This window comes from Gigantopelta aegis, chromosome 14 (assembly GCF_016097555.1).
Source record: "Gigantopelta aegis isolate Gae_Host chromosome 14, Gae_host_genome, whole genome shotgun sequence".
In the NCBI taxonomy this organism is placed as follows: Eukaryota; Metazoa; Mollusca; class Gastropoda; order Neomphalida; family Peltospiridae; genus Gigantopelta; species Gigantopelta aegis.
In genome coordinates this window covers 45,827,222-45,844,842 of record NC_054712.1, presented here as the reverse complement: position 1 = coordinate 45,844,842, position 17,621 = coordinate 45,827,222, and the positions used below count along the sequence as shown (strand labels likewise).

Here is a 17,621-nt window from a genome sequence, read left to right as displayed (position 1 = left end):
TTGTGAAAACAGTTTTGGGAGTGGCAGTCTTCCTATAGGCAAAGTACGGATGTCATCGTGAAGTGGCAATCTTCCATTAAACAAAATATGAATGATATGTCGGCCTGGGAGTGGTAGTCCTAGGGCAAAGTCAGTGATGCGTCATTCTTGGGTTCGGCAGGCATATACAGAAATCATATGGCAGTGATTCTTTTCATCCGTCTTGTGCAGAGATTGATTGTGATACGGCTGTTGTGTAATGGCCACGAATAAATTATGGTGTATTTTATTGTATCAATGGTTTGGATCGTATCAAAGGATATTGGTACACAGAATGAGCCATTTCTTACAAGGGTGACAAATTATTTGCAATACACACTTTTAGGACGGGGCTAAACGCAGACCCTTATTTGAAATGGTCAGCATATGATTGGAGAAAATTTCTATAGTCTTAAGCACTAGATACAGTACGGACACTATTTCTAGATGGATCTGACAATGCTAGCTGTAAATGCATGTTCATTTTGTCCATTTTTATATTTGATTTATATGCTGTTGCCCTGGTTTACTTAAAAAAAAAAAAAAAAAATTAACATACCATGATGCAACATGCAGAAGAATATAATTTAACGTATGCTTCGTATAAATAACGGATTTCGTTTGGGATTTAAAAATTAGTTTTGGGAGTGGCATTCCTCCTACGGGCGGGCGGGATTTAGCTCTGTCTTTTGAGCGCTTGCGTCGCAGGATCGAACCATCTTAGTGAATCCGTTCAACTGATTGGGTTTTTTCTCGTTCCAACCTGTGCACCACAGCTGGTCAAAGGCCGTGGTATGTGTTTTCATGTCTGTGGGAAAGTATAAAAGACCCCTTGCTCCATTAGAAAAATGTATCGGGTTTCTTCTGTTGAGTATGAGTAAGAATGACCAAATGTTTGACATCCAATAGCCGATGATTAATTAATCAATGTGCTCCAGTGGTGTCATTAAACAAAACAAACTTTTTCCTCCTACGGGGCGGTGCAGGAGGAATAAAGAAAAATGTTTTATTTAACGACGCACTCAACACATTTTAATTACGGTTATATGGTTAAGGACCAAACGGATATTAAGAGAGGAAACCCGCTGTCGCCACTTCATAGGCTACTCTTTCCGATTAGCAGCAAGGGATCTTTTATATGCACCATCCCACACAGGATAGCACATACCACGGCCTTTGATGCACCACGACCCAGCAGATGTTTGATGCCAAGAACATGATGGCTGCCTGCGATCCACGTCACGGTCGCTATCTCACTGTTGCCGCCATGTTCCGTGGCCGCATGTCCATGAAGGAGGTTGATGAGCAGATGTTGAACGTACAGAACAAGAACAGCAGCTACTTCGTCGAATGGATCCCCAACAACGTGAAGACAGCCGTCTGCGACATCCCACCACGTGGTCTCAAGATGTCTGGTACATTCGTTGGCAACAGCACCGCCATCCAGGAGCTCTTCAAGCGGATCTCCGAGCAGTTCACCGCCATGTTCAGGGGAAAGGCTTTCCTCCACTGGTACACTGGTGAGGGTATGGATGAGATGGAGTTCACTGAGGCAGAGTCCAACATGAACGACTTGGTCTCTGAGTACCAACAGTACCAGGATGCTACCGCTGAGGAGGAGGGAGAGTTTGACGAGGAGGAAGGCGAGGCAGAAGAGGCTTAAATCAGTTCTTAAACAGCGGCTCGCCTGAGTACTAAAGACTGAGATTAATTTATGAATTATTATTTTGAATAATGTTAAACTTTTAAATATTTATTTTGACTTTCTGGCCCCGTGCTTATAAGCCTTAAGTTTAGACTTTAACGTCATTGCAACGCCATTCAAATAACATCACGTTAAAGTCTGGACTTTATTGAAGTATAGACTTTAAGTTTTATAAGCACGGACCCTGGAATATTAGTCCTAGCCTTACAGCTGTAACTATTTACTATGTTACTATTAATATTTACAAAATTTGTTAATTGTACGAAAACTTTGGTCAATAAATACATCACTGTGATTCTGAATTGTGTATGTTTGAGTCTTTTGTTTGAACTTGACTTGTGTATTACTGGGTGCACTGTACAAAAAGGAAAGAGGAGTTTGTTCAACATCTCAGCAAATGTTTTTTTAAGTTTGGTTGCTTTGTTTAACGACACAACAAGAGCACATTGATTTATTAATAATCGGCTTTTGGATGTCAAACATTTGGTAATTTGACAGTCTTAAAGGAAACCTGCTACATTGTTCCATTAGTCCCAAGGGTTCTTTTATATGCACCATCCCACAGACAGAATAGCACATTCCACGGCCTTTGATATACAAGTCGTTTTGCACTGGCTTGGACAAGAAATAATCCAAAGGGCCCACAGACGGGGATCGATCCCAGACCGACCGCGCACCAGCAAATGTTTAACGTACTGAAAGAATGCCGGCCCTTTTTACAATGCCACTTATTATTTGGGGTTTAACATCCGTTTTGTTTTCGACATTTTGTCGAATGTATTGGAGGACACCTGCTGCCGTCATATATGCTAATTTTGCAGAAAAGAACGACAGTAAGGGATCTTTTATATGAATTTGTTTCCCAGACACTAAAGCACATACCACGGTTTTTTATTTACCATTCATGGGGCACTGGTTGGGTTGGGAGAAAGACGATCCTATAGGTATTACTAAACTAAATAACATTTCATAGAGTAGTTAATACCACAGGGACTGCCATTGGTAATAAATATTAGTTTGTTATCAACAACAAAAACGTTCATCTGGGCAATAAATGTATGTACTTTTATTTCAACTAGTACCACTGTGTTAAGAAACCTTGTGCTTGAAACATGTCTGGGGTACCTGGTTAAAAAACGTTACTACAATTTGTAGGTGTGGTAAAATTAAAAACATTCAGTTGTATCGAAAATGAGCCCGGAAAGTTACCATTTTCTTCAGTTAATACTTTGAGGGAGAGGTTGTAGTACTGATATTTATGGGTCATAGTTTGGTTGATATATTGCATATAGTAATTTTGTGGTAGAGGGTTTATTAGGGGGGGGGGGTATGTATGTATATAGTTTTATATTTACTATTTTAATACATTTGGCCGTGACTAAAGTCTATTATACATTTGGAAGAGTAATAAATTGTAGATTGCACTATTGGGTACATGGATCGATATACAGCATGTGACATAATGTACACTAACTGCACGAACTTGTAGCACTACAGCGTATTTTCACGCACACGTTTTATCCGTCGCATCGAGGTGAATAAATAGACGTGTACGCCAGTATGTGTCAGTAGGAGCACTTTATACCAACACTACTATATTTTAAACCACAAACGTTAACTTTGTCGCCTATGGAAATCTATTTGGTATAGTACAACCTCTTACCACCGAGTTGCATTCCGCCTCTGGGAATTAAGGCGATGAAACACGATACGAGTTCTTCACAGGAGAATAGCCGATTGCATAGCAACCGATGGAATTGTAATCTCTTGTCACAATCTGCTATACTCGAACGATACACTCGTATCGTGTGCCGTCGGCTTTAGGGATTCGCGTTGTTGTAGTATTCAAGTGAAGCTGTTAAAGTGTGTACACGCAGCGAGTCTGTATTAGGTAATCAGTGTAAAATGTGTTTGTCTAATATTAAATATTTATACATCAGTGGTTAATATTGTTCCCGGTGACGTATGTCATTGTCAAGCCCAAATGGAGGAACGTAGCCCAGTAGTAAAGCACACGCTTGATGCGCAATCGGTTTAGGATCGATCCCGGTCGGTGGGTCCATTTGGCTATTTCTCGTTCCAGCCAGTGGCCCACAACTGGGTTAGAAAAGGCCGTGATATTTATTATCATGACTGCGAGACGTTGCATATAAACTCGAGTACTCAACGGTGAAACTCGACCCGGACCCGAGTACCCGACACTTACACTAGATGATGATGAGACTAAGGAATAAAGTAAAACAGCATTATGCATGTTAATTCCAGCGCTGAACATGGATGTTAAACATGCCATTGTATTGCATTTAAAAACCGCTTGATATGTTGTGAAGGACGGACGGCCAGTTTGAAAAGAGAAACTAGCGCATGATCATATAATTATTGTGTAACTTATATCATTGATTATTTACTGCTGAAATTACTGTCTTACATTGTCCGTTGTATTATAGTAGATTATTATATTCCACCTTCTACGGGCACTCGAGTCCTGTGAACGGACTCAAGTCTTGCTAGAGTCAGCCCGTTCCCGAGTACTCGAGTACTTGCGGAGACACTAGTGGCATATATCTTTGCCTAAGGCTTAAAGGGACATTCCTGAGTTTGCTGCAGTTTTTAAGATGTTATCGACCAATAGAGACTTTTTTAACGAATGCAGTTACATATTAAGTATATTTTTCTGCATGAAATATTAGTGGCTGTATATTAAACGTGTTTCTGGTCGTTCTAGTATTTGTACCAGGTTAAATTTCATTTAATTTCCTAAAATATTGTTTTTTCGTACGTACGAAATTATTTGAAGACAAAATCCAGTTTGGGTTTCTTACAAATATTAAGACGACCAGAAACATATTGCATATACAGACACTGACATTCTAAACAAGAAAACATGTTTAAAGTGTAAGATTAATCGTAGCAATATTGTATTAGTCGGAAACATCTTACAATGCAGCAAACTCAGGAATGTCCCTTTAATTTCAATGTTGGAATTATGAATTAACTATTTATAAGCAATACGTGTTGGAGAACAGTGTTTAAAGTATTGAAATATTTGTTTAATGTTCTGTTTACGCCAGGTTAAAAACTACAACGAGTGTCCTTTGTTATTAGTTAGTAAAGAAACCTCGTACACGTATATCTATTTCCAATACCTCGTTAACAACATTCGACAGGGATATGTACGTGTTACATCTTACTAAGTCGCATTCAGGTTCGTTATTTACTGGTTGCCAGGCTTGTTGGAAGTCCAACACTTCGTGGATTTCAGAGTTGTTTGACGTTTAAGCTTTGTGTACAGAGAATGGCACGCCCAGTGTCCACCGCTCGACCGAACAATGCCGGTAGTATCAATATAAAGGACTCGGCTGAAGGGTGATAGACTAGTACACGTTATGACATTCTTTAGAGTCGTGCAGAGGTTAGAAACAGTGTATCACTTCGTGCTAGACTGGTATGCGCATTGACATTATACCGGGGTAGAAAACAATTGTTTTACAACACCACTAGAGCACATTGATTAATTAATTAAATTTAATACATTGGCCGTGACTAAAGTTTATTATACATTTGGAAGAGTAATGTATTGTAGATTGCACTATTGGGTACATGGATCGATATACAGCATGTGACATAATTGATTAATTAATCATCGGCTATTGGATGTCAAGCAGCTGGTAATTCTGACACGTAGTTATCCGACGAAACCCCGCTACATTTTTCCTAATACAGCTAGGGATCTTTTATATGCAATTTCCCACAAGCAGGAAAGCACATACCAAGGTCTTTGATCAGTTGTGGTCCACTGGTTGGAATTTATACTCGGGGACATTCGAATAACCAAGATTTCACACCGAGGGGACACCCACATGGGAAGGGCACACACACTATCTACCAGTCGTGTTATGGGACGACAGGAAAATATAAAAAGTCGTGGGGGAAAAAGAGGTGTGACTAAAACTTCGTATAAAAGTCAAAGTGTTTTAAAAAACTTTACAATTAATTCTGGATGAATTAAAAAGATTCCAAAATATTTCTGTTGCCAAATAGACTATATGTCAAAATTACCAAATGTGTGACATCCAATAGCCGATGATTAATAAATCAATCTGCTCTAGTAGTGTCGTTAAACAAAATAAACTTTTACTTCTTTTTTTCTTTCTCTTTTTTTTTATGTACATATTTGTTTTTCTCTTCCGAACAGCTGGCAAACTTCAGAAATGTCAATATATTTGTACTTTTATATATGGGTGTTTAACCTTACATACAATAAAAATAAACAAATATAAAAATAAACAAGTTTCTGTCACATATTATATATATACATATACATATATATACATATATATACATATATATATATATATATATATATATATATATATATATATATATATATATATATACATATATATATATATATATATATATATATATATATATATATATATATATATATATATATATATATATATCCCCGTAGACAGGACAGCACATACCACAGCCTTCCAGGTACCAGCTGCGGATCATGGGGGTAGAGAACAAAAAAACTCCTACGACGCATGGATCGCACCGCATGTGAGTGTGGGGCTGGACGTAGTCCAGTGGTAAAGTGCTCCCCTGCTGTCCCGTCGATTTAGGATCGATCTCCGTTGGTGGGCCCATTGGGATATTTCTCGTTCCAGCCAGTGCACCACGACTGCTATATCAAAGGCCGTGGTATGTGCTGTCATGTCAGTGGAATGGTGCATATAAAAGATCTCTTACTACTAATGGAAAAATGTCGTGGGTTTCCTCTCTAAAGCTATGTCAAAATTACCAAATGTTTGGCATCCAATAGCCGATCATTAATACATCATGTGCACGAGTGGTGGGGGTTTTTGGGGTGGGTTTTTTTTTCTTTTCTTTTTTTTTTGGGGGGGGGGGGGGGGGGGGGGGGGGGGGGTTCATGTCAGTGTTCTACCGAGAGGGCGGATATAGGATTTTTCAAGGTCTGAGTGTAATTATTAAAAGGAACACTTCCAGTATTCAAGAAGGAAAGAAAGAAATGTTTTATTTAACGACACACTCAACACATTGATTCTCAGTACTTTCATTACGCCATTATATATAATGGTACTACAGTATATATTTTATAAACTATTTCATTACGCGCACACAAACACACGCACATACGCATACACACATGGGCGTATGACCCGGGGGGGGGGGGCAATTGCCCCCCCCTCCCCCCCCAAATTCGGGCAAAACAGTGAGAAAACAGTGGGGAAAATTCGGGCAGTTTTTATCTGGGTAAAATTTCGGGCAAATCAACCCCTCCAGCCCCCCTAAATCAAAGAGTCCCCATACGCCCATGCATACATACATACATACATACACTGATTGGGCGGGGGTGGGGGTCTCGTTCCGACCAGTGCACCACAATTGTTCAAAACCCGTGGTATGTGCTTCCTGACTAGGGAAGTGCATAATATTATAAAAGATCTCGCTGCTAATGGAACAATGTAGTGGGTTTTCTCTGACGACTAAGTGTCAGAATTGCCAAATGTTTGACATCCAATAGCCAGGCGCGGATTTAGTGGGGGGCCCAAGGGGCATGCCCCCCCCCCCTATTTTTGGGGTCAAGTTTTTTTTTTTTTTTAACTATAGCATACACTAGAGTGGAATTACACAAAAATGCACTTATTTCAAAATTTCGCGGGGGAGCATGCCCTCGCCCCCCCCCCCCGTATTTAAAAATCCTGGATCCGCGCCTGATAGCCGATGATTCATTAATCAATGTGTCCTAGTGGTGTCGTTAAACAAAACGAACTTTTACTTTGAATCCCAATGTCACAGTGTCGTGGGCTGGTAGACAAGAAAGTAACCCTATATGTCCAGGATAGCGAGCTTAAACCTTAGAACTAATAAGATAGTGTATCTCAGGCATTATTGAACATCGTTGAAATAGCATAATAGTGTATATATAAAAAAATAATAATAATAAAAAAGAACACGTAAATCAAAGAAAACAACAGAAACAGAAACAGACAAAAAAGAAGACAAGAAACGAGTCCTACAAGGTGACGTAATTCGTTTGTCTGTCAGAACAATGGTCAATACATTACGTCACAGTCAATTAACGTCTGTTAGGTTGTTCCGCAGGCATGGCAACCGTGTGGACCAAACCTCGCTCGTGGCAGCCCAGTCGTGTTTTACCGCCAAATGTGATTAATGATTCAACGTCTTGTTTGGTCGTTGTGACCCTCCTGTGGATACCCGACGTCACGTGATCTAGCGGGCCAATCAGGTTTCAACAGTTTGTTAGGCGGTTGCTACGGCTAACAGTAGACGTTAATATAAGAGAAAAATCGAGGTGTTGGCTATTTTAGCTCGCAGTTTTCATTTCTTATTGACGCTAAACCATATTCCTGTAAAAATGAGAGAAATAGTTCACCTCCAGGCCGGCCAGTGCGGGAACCAGATTGGCGCCAAGGTAAATTATCTTTAATTACATATGTTATTAGATACCTGAGTAAAGTAGCTGTTAACAATATATACGCTGGGGATTAAAAGTTAAAAATTAAGATATACTAGTATTCAAGTAAAATAAAAATGTCGGCACAAACGATGTGGTTGTGTGTGTGTGTGTGTGCGCGCGCGCGCGCATTTTGTGTGTATGGAGGGGGAGGGGAGTATATATTCATGTATCAAACAGGTACGGCGGAAGCGAGTAGATGCTGGGGGTGACTGAGATGGAGGGCGCAAAGCAAAGTTTCTAGGGGGTTCGGGGTATGCTCCCCCGTAAATTTTTTAAAACTACATGTCTTGAAATGCAATTTCCTGCATTCTGCAAGTAAAATTCATCTCTGTCTTAAGATACTAGTACTACCAATAATATTCCTGATTCGGAATTATGGAGGGCTGAAACCCTCAGCCCCCTCCCCCCCCCCAATACCCCCACCCCACCCCGCTCCGCAATGCCTGGCAAATGAAGAAACATTGATCTGTATCCTTTTTGTTATAAAAAAAAAAAAAAAAAAATATATATATATATTATTCTTTTTTTTTTTTCTTTTTTCTTTTTTATTAATTGAAAAAAACATGAACCAAGATAACCTTAACCGGTTCAAAACGACTGATCATTTCCTACGATATTTCTTACCGCCTAAAAGCGTGCCCGTACATTTTTCAGTTTCATATACATATAGTATAGTCTACGAATGCATGTCTGATCTTGTCTCTACCTGGCGGGCTCTGTAACCCTATCTTGTTTACACAGGCACGGGGATTAGTGGTCATTCGAGCTGTCGTCATGGTGCACGTTAACTTATGGGTACATGTTTGGTTGCTACTGGATGTCAAACATTTGATCATCCTGTCTTCAAAGAAAACCCGCTGCATTTTATTTATCAGCAAGAGATCTTTTATATGTATTTCCCCACAAACAGGACAGCACATACCAAGGCTTTTGTCTCATTTACATTGGCTGTCATCGAATCCAGATATTTGCGCAGTAAAGTATTTCGAAAACTGCGAATGAATAATGATCGCTATATTTTATTTGACTTTTAAAGAAGAACATAAATTAATTAATTAAATAAGTGGGTGGATGGATGGATGGATCAATAAATGATTTTCCTACATCACTGTCATGCCATTCACTATACGAACCACAACCCCTACCCCCAATCCCACTCGAATTTAAAAATAAATAAATAATAATAAAGTAATAATAAATAAATAAATGGATTCATCGTAAGTTATTGTCTTGTGATAACTGTCATCTCATTGATTCTCAGTACTTTCATTACGCTATTATATATAATGGTACTACAGTATATATTTTATAAATTATTTCATTACGCGCACACAAACACACGCACACACACATACACACATACATACATACACACACATATACATACGTACGCACTTACGAGGCCAGGAATTATTTAATTATCCCTTGCGCAATACGTCAATAGGCCTATTTATGTAATATTTAAATCCGACATATATACGTACATACATAAATATGTACTGCAGCGAAAGAACCACCATGACCTGTCTGAAATACAGAAGAAAAAAATGTAAGAGGCAATACGCAAATAAATACACACACATGCACACACGGACACACATACAAACGCACATACATATATACATACGTACATGCAGACAGTTGGGGGTGTAAATACGGCAGGGAGTATGTTGTACAATATAAGGAAACTAATTTAAGGAAATTTATTGGATTGTAGTTCTGGGAAGTGATCTCTGACGAGCACGGCGTCGACCCAACCGGCACCTACCACGGCGACTCTGACCTCCAGTTGGAGAGAATCAACGTCTACTACAATGAAGCTACAGGTGAGAGAAACTTAAAGGGTTAAAACGTCATCCATAAAGCGGTTACTCTAAAGCCAGGCATTTATCGTACGATATATCGTTCGATAAATATCAGGTGTTGGTGTCGATAAATCGGAAGCAGTCAGGACAGATCCCGTTATTGGCGCGCTAATCTATTTTATCATTTTATCGACATTTTGGTGTTCTCAGAACTGTATTAATATTATTATTTTTAAGAAAAATATTTGGATTATAATCGTCGTAGGTTTTCAAAATCGATAAATGCTGTTCCCGGTATATCACACAACGTGATTTCGATTATTTTCGTCTCGTTTGTTAGTTGTTACGATAGGGTATCGACTATTTTTGTTTCATTCTGTTAGTAGATACGATAGGATAATCGATTATTTTTCTCTCAGTCCGTTAGTAGTTATAAATAGTAGCGATAGGGTAATTGACTATTTTCGTCTAATTCCGTAATCTTCAAACAGATTTCTTTGATGACGAGAGCGTGATCTTAAGCGCAGCATTCTAGCATGGAAGTGTGCGGGATGTAGCCAAGCGGTGCTCTCAGAAATTATGCATAGTCATGATATCTATGTTTTTACGATTTTATTTTATTTTTATATGCAATGTATGTCTTCGAATGCACTAGTTGTTTTCACACGTTTGAATATTATGACGAATGCGCCATCTTGTTATTTGTTTATTTACTTATATCTTTACTATGCACCTGATATGCCGATGAATTACGGCCAGATTGTAAATAAAGTTCAGTTCATAACATAAGCATTTCTTAGGCAAAACATTTGTTTCTTTGGTTTTGGTATTCTTGTGTCGAAACATCAATTAACACATATGCATACTAATATATTACATAATATTCTACATTTGCAGGAGGCAAATATGTTCCCCGTGCTGTGTTGGTCGACTTGGAGCCCGGAACTATGGACTCCGTGAGATCCGGACCTTTTGGTCAGATCTTCAGACCAGACAACTTCGTGTTCGGTCAGAGCGGTGCTGGTAACAACTGGGCCAAAGGTCACTACACAGAGGGCGCTGAACTCGTAGACTCAGTTCTTGATGTTGTCCGCAAGGAAGCTGAAAGTTGCGATTGTCTTCAAGGATTCCAGCTGACACACTCACTGGGTGGCGGCACTGGTTCCGGTATGGGCACCTTGCTTATCAGCAAGATCCGTGAAGAGTATCCAGACAGAATCATGCTCACATTCTCAGTTGTCCCATCACCAAAGGTAAATATATTCATTCCCACCACATTACTCCATTTCTTACATCCAGGAAGACTAACCAAAGAAGTATACATGTTTTTGTTACAATAGCTATAAACTCTTATTTTATTTTTCACGGTCCACTATAGTTCCTAATTGTGACACAAGTTATGGTTCACATATTCATTTCTAGGAAATGGTGAAGAATTAAAACAATATGTATGTTTAATGGTAAGCCTTCCGGCTGTATTTTGCCCAAGTTATTTTGTAATGTTGTGCATCGACCTTTTGGGACATGGGTATATAGCGCAAGTGACAGCTGGAGTGAATCGGTTAACGAACCACCTGTTCGGACCGGTACTACAGCCAGATGCGGTCTTATAGCAAAAAACTGAGACGGAAATGTTCTCAATTTTGGAGTGAAAATAAATGCTTATATAATGTATGTTCGCAATGGTGTATGTTGTTAGTGCCAACGAGAACCCGTTCTATTAGAAATCTTCGTTTGAAGTTGGGCAATTTAACATGGGTTTCAATGGCAGATGACATCTGTGTAGTGAGACCTTAGTCAAAGAAATTTAATCATATTAATTTATTTTCATAAATGTATTCTTTCAGGTATCAGACACAGTGGTTGAGCCTTACAACGCTACCCTCTCAGTCCATCAGCTGGTTGAGAACACAGACGAGACATACTGTATCGACAACGAGGCTCTGTACGACATCTGCTTCCGTACCCTGAAACTGACCACCCCAACCTACGGTGACTTGAACCATCTGGTGTCTGCTACCATGTCCGGAGTCACAACCTGTCTCAGATTCCCTGGTCAACTGAACGCTGATCTTCGTAAACTGGCAGTCAACATGGTTCCATTCCCACGTCTCCACTTCTTCATGCCAGGCTTTGCTCCACTCACCTCCCGTGGAAGCCAGCAGTACCGCGCCCTGACAGTCCCTGAGCTCACCCAGCAGATGTTTGATGCCAAGAACATGATGGCTGCCTGCGATCCACGTCATGGCCGTTATCTCACTGTTGCTGCCATCTTCCGTGGTCGCATGTCCATGAAGGAGGTTGATGAGCAGATGCTGAACGTCCAGAACAAGAACAGCAGCTACTTCGTCGAATGGATCCCCAACAACGTGAAGACAGCCGTCTGCGACATCCCACCACGTGGTCTCAAGATGTCTGCCACCTTCATCGGCAACAGCACCGCCATCCAGGAACTGTTCAAACGGGTCTCCGAGCAGTTCACCGCCATGTTCAGGAGAAAGGCTTTCCTCCACTGGTACACTGGTGAGGGTATGGATGAGATGGAGTTCACTGAGGCAGAGTCCAACATGAACGACTTGGTCTCTGAGTACCAGCAGTACCAGGATGCCACCGCCGAGGAGGAGGGAGAGTTTGATGAGGAGGAGGGTGAGGAGGGAGAAGCTGCCTAAACCAATCTACCTCTTGCCAGAATGACATTTGACATTAACATGACGTCAGCGTACTATTATCTTTATGTCAACATCATATTAATATGACGTCAATAGATGCTATGCATTTATAAACATAACAAACGTTTAAAATATAGGTTACCCCAACACCCCAAAAATAAATAAAATCAGGTTTTAAATTCAGCAATAGAATATGATATACGCAATGTGCAAGACCTTTTTATTACGATTTTTAATTCTGGATCAATATTTTAAATTTCTTTTACATTGATTTAGATCTATTTATTTATTTTAATTTATATATTTATATAATCTTTAATAAAACATTCATTTTTTTTACATGAATACCTATCTTGTGTTTTTTCTTTGTATTGTCAGAGTTTGATTATTTTATTGATAAATATCAGCTGCTTGTAGTTTGAGTTTCACTCGAACGCTTGTTTACATTGGACATTATTAAGATGAGTTCATTCATTATTTTTAGCTATAGTTCTTAATTACATATTCACTTCTTGTAATTGGGGAATAATTAAAATGATTTGGGGGTGGGGTTTGTAATGGAAAGCCATTGGCTGGATTTTGCCCATTTTAAAAAATAATATTGTGGATTGACGTTTTTGGACATAGGTGGCTGGTGTGAATCGGTTCAGTGATACTAGAGCCAGATGTGGTCAAATAGCAAACAACATAGATAGACAGATAGATAGATAAGACATACTCCAATATATTGAGAGAGAGAGAGAGAGAGAGAGAGAGAGAGAGAGAGAGAGAGAGAGAGAGAGAGAGAGAGAGAGAGAGAGAGAGAGAGAGAGAGAGAGAGAGAGAGAGAGAGAGAGAGAGAGAGAGAGAGAGAGAGAGAGAGAGTGAGTGAGTGAGTGAGTGAGTGAGTGAGTGAGTGAGTGAGTGAGTGAGTGAGTGAGTGAGTGAGTGAGTGAGTGAGTGAGTGAGTGAGTGAGTGAGTGAGTGAGTGAGTGAGTGGGGTGGGTGGTTGTTCGCAAAGGTATCACTTATATGTCGGTGCCAAAGAACCCGTTCAAGTACCAATATCATTTGAAGTTAGGTAATTTTACATGGATTTCAATGACAACTTTGAAGTGACATCTAGAGTTCAAAAGCCGCGCTTCGCCTAAAATACCTAGATTTGCGGGAGGTAGGTGTGAAGAATCTTGTAAAGTACTAACGTATCGGGTCTTCTCAACCACACACAAAATCGCACTTTTTTTTCGTACATTTTCAGGGGATAACTGCTCCTCGCATGCCCACCCCTGATATGTCCGGCTCTGGCTTGACTATGTTATTAATAGATCCAAGTTGTGTTTTTGCTGAATCGCCTTGTTATGTTGCAGCTTGGTTCTGAACGCGTACAGACGTTGTCACCTTTCTGGTAACATACTTACAGTGTTATGGGGCAGGACGTAGCCCTGTTGGGCTATTTCTCGTTCCAGCTAGTACACCACGACTCATATATCAAAGGCCGTGGTATGTGTTATCCTGTCTGTGGTATAATGCTTATCAAAGATTCCTTGCTAATAATGGAAAACAACTTTTAAAAACAAGTTTCATGGTGGGACAAACGTATTCATTCTGCCACCTCAGTTATACAGCCACCTGTTGAAAAAGGGCATGTAACTTACTAAAACACTCAATAAGAAGAAATTCATTGTACCTGTGCTACCGACCACCTATTTTAAGATGGTCACTGGAAGTATCTTTAAACCTTAACTATACTACGTGTTTTGTATGGCCATATGTTTTTGAAGTATGGATGGGCAGTTTAGACGATTGGGGGGGGGGGGGGGGGTGGGGGTAGCCAGCCACTGAGTTTGTCTGTCTGTTTGTTAAAGAAATACAATGTACATTGCCTCCTAAACTTGTGCGGAGGGGGGAACGTAGCTCAGTAGTCCAGCGCTAGTCGATCTAGAATCGATTCCCATTGGTGGGGTTTTTCTCGTTCCAGCACCTAGTGTAACAAAGGCCGTGGTATGTACTATCCTGTCTGTGGGATGGTGCATATAAAAGATCCCTTGCTGCTAATCGAAAAGAGTAGCCTATGAACTGGCGACAGCGGGTTTCCTCTTTCAATATGTGTGTGTGTGTGTGTGTGTGTGTGTGCAGAAACGAAAGATAGAAGACCACAGTTTATTTGTGAATCTTCAGCTGAGATGTATGCATACCAGCCCATGGCATCCCAAATGCCCACCTATGGTTTAAAAATAAAGAAAGATACAGGTATTTTTAGTCTCAAGGAAATTATAAAAAGGGCCATAATTATAAAGACGGCTCCTTTTAAATATTTTTAGTTAAATATCTGGGTTACTTTCATCATAATGTGTCCAAACTGCATGATTTTGGGTGCATTTTTGATAATGTTCACAGCCATACCACACCCAAGCGGGCGTTGGTGGATATCACGCATATAGTTATGAAAACTTACATCAAATAAAGGTTTATCTATACAATTTTTCACAAATCAGCTTGTTTGAAAATTACCCAAAATGATCGCACACCCCACTTTTGTCACAAGAAAAACCTGGTGTATGAATACCAAGCCTCATTACAGCTAAACCATTTGCACTGCTGGTGAAGAAAAAACAACAATTGTCATTTAAAAAAATATATATATATATATCTCCTCAGCTATCACAAAGCTTAAGAATTTACTTCCTATTCCGAATAATTAGACTTCAAGCATGCATCTCGGACCCAGTGGTAAAGCGTTCGCTTAATGCGCGGTCGTTCTAGGATCGATCCCCGTCGGTGGACCCATTGGGCTATTTCTCGTTCCGGCCAGTGCTCCACAACTGGTGTAACAAAGGCCGTGGTATGTACTATCCTGTCTGTGGGATGGTGCATATAAAAGATCGAAAAAGAGTAGTCCATGAAGTGGCGACAGCGGGTTTCCTCTCCACATGTCCTTAACCATATGTTTGACGCCATATAACCGTAAATAAAATGTGTTGACTGCGTCGTTAAATAAAACATTTCCTTTCTTCCTTCAGACATGTATCTGTGCAAAACCAACAAGCGAACTGTTTGCTAACTGTGTACTGCTACCAAAGCAATGTATATTTATCGACTCTTCAGCAAAGTTTTCTTATAGCTGGTTTTATTGGTCTAACACGTGGTACCTGAGGTGTGTAGTCTAAAATCAAACTAGAAACCCGCTACAAACAGAGAGATTATGATTACCGGTTAGTAAGGTATGTTTCACATCTACCTTCATGACAGGATAGTACATACCATTTGGTACACTGGTCGTTGAGTACTAGTCACGTATAATAACACAACCTAGAGTTGTGTGGTATCTACCATCACGTCACGTAAACCTAGGTATAGCCACGTATAGTAACACAACCTAGAATTGTGTAGATATAAATGGCATCACGTTACGTACACCTCACGTCACGTAAACCTAGGTATAGCCTCGTATAGTAACACAACCTAGAATTGTGTAGATATAAATGTCATCACGTTACATACACCTCACGCATCGTAAACCTAGGTATAGCCTCGTATAGTAACATAACCTAGAACTGTGTAGATATAAATGTCATCACGTTACGTACACCTCACGCATCGTAAACCTAGGTATAGCCACGTATAGTAACATAACCTAGAATTGTGTAGATATAAATGTCATCACGTTACGTACACCTAGGTATAGCCACGTATAGTAACATAACCTAGAGTTGTACAGATCTACCATCACGTCACGTTATCAAGTATGAATGAGCCCTAAATAAATCTTCACTAGGTCTAATGCAATGTTTTTTAAAATTATTATTCAACATATTAAACGTAGCTGTGTTTTGAACATACCTTTTTAATTATATAATATGTGTCATGTTTACTATGTATATAGTTATATATTAGTTGTATTTAAAATTCAAGAGCTTGCAAACCATCCCTTAAGTGCCGTTCACACAAAAACGAAAATGGCGTTGACTTTACTGCACTGAATCGTTCACACAAAATTTCGGATTTAATTTAAGGCGCTTACACGCAGTCAAAGCGCTTACTTTACGGACCAAGGCGTATCGGCCCGCTTCGCGTTACGGCCCTGGAGGAACCCTTGAGAAATCTTACCCTTATGAATATATCACTATATGCGTAGCATTTTATAAAGTTAAAAGTTTGCTTTGTTTAACTACATCACTAGAGCACATTGATGCATTTTATAAAGTTGATTGATTAATGCCTCTTATGAAATATTCATAACTCAACACCGCTTTTAATACGTTCAGTATAAAATGCATTTAAATGATTTTACCTGTTGCGGGCGGGAAGCACCTTCATACAACGAACGCATGCTGCAAACGATTTATTTTGTTGTTTTGAACGTTGCTCTAAAATTAATGCAAAATTGAGATTCGTGGTTTTAAGTGAAACGATTTTATTTAGACCAGTCCAAGTAAAGCATTTATAACAAAATAGCATATATACACATTGGAATTATAAAAAAAAGTAAAATGTCTTTGTAAGTTATTTTTGACGCTTGAACTGTTCACCTTCTCGTAGTCGATAAACAAAATCGCCATCAGTAGTGTTCATCGCATTGGACGGTTTGGATTTTATGTGTATCTCATCGCCATGGACCAGCCAATCAAAGTCTTTGTAAATGATGCCCAAACAGTGTTCTCTTATATGGGTATGCCAGAAAAAAATCTCTTCAACAATCTGAGCGACAAGACCGACATCCGCGATCAAGACCTGGGGCCTGCCTTATAAAATGTTTAGAATCCAGACTCTCTAATGACGTCACATGCATACAATGTGTATGGCGTTGTCATGAAATTAGTGTCTCAGACTCTATTAGAGTCTCGAATCTAGACTCTAAATGTTTTATAAAAACCAGGCCCGGGGCCCTACTTATAAATCTGTTAATAGACTGGACTCGATACTACAATAGAAAG

General features: G+C 39.6%; 2 protein-coding genes across 2 annotated transcripts; both read left to right on the top strand.

The window, feature by feature from the left end:
• Window positions 1–859: 859 nt before the first annotated feature.
• LOC121388051 (tubulin beta chain) lies at window positions 860–2,025 on the top strand. Its single transcript, XM_041519256.1, has one exon. It carries the CDS (start codon window positions 1,217–1,219, stop codon window positions 1,679–1,681), a length of 465 nt encoding a protein of 154 aa, XP_041375190.1. The 5' UTR covers window positions 860–1,216; the 3' UTR covers window positions 1,682–2,025.
• Window positions 2,026–8,031: 6,006 nt separating this feature from the next.
• Window positions 8,032–13,053, top strand: LOC121388043 (tubulin beta-4B chain-like). Its single transcript, XM_041519245.1, has 4 exons — window positions 8,032–8,189; window positions 9,952–10,060; window positions 10,937–11,292; window positions 11,887–13,053. Exons 1-4 carry the CDS (start codon window positions 8,133–8,135, stop codon window positions 12,706–12,708), a joined length of 1,344 nt encoding a protein of 447 aa, XP_041375179.1. The 5' UTR covers window positions 8,032–8,132; the 3' UTR covers window positions 12,709–13,053.
• The last annotated feature ends 4,568 nt before the right edge of the window (window positions 13,054–17,621 follow it).

What these genes read in the sequence shown, in the direction of transcription:
- LOC121388043 (XM_041519245.1), top strand. Translation starts at nt 8,133, where the DNA reads ATGAGAGAAATAGTTCACCTCCAGGCCGGCCAGTGCGGGAACCAGATT. An exon ending in CTACTACAATGAAGCTACAG is followed by an intron (nt 10,061 to 10,936) that starts GTGAGAGAAACT and finishes CTACATTTGCAG; the next exon opens with GAGGCAAATATGTTCCCCGT. An exon ending in CAGTTGTCCCATCACCAAAG is followed by an intron (nt 11,293 to 11,886) that starts GTAAATATATTC and finishes GTATTCTTTCAG; the next exon opens with GTATCAGACACAGTGGTTGA.
- LOC121388051 (XM_041519256.1), top strand. Translation starts at nt 1,217, where the DNA reads ATGTTTGATGCCAAGAACATGATGGCTGCCTGCGATCCACGTCACGGT.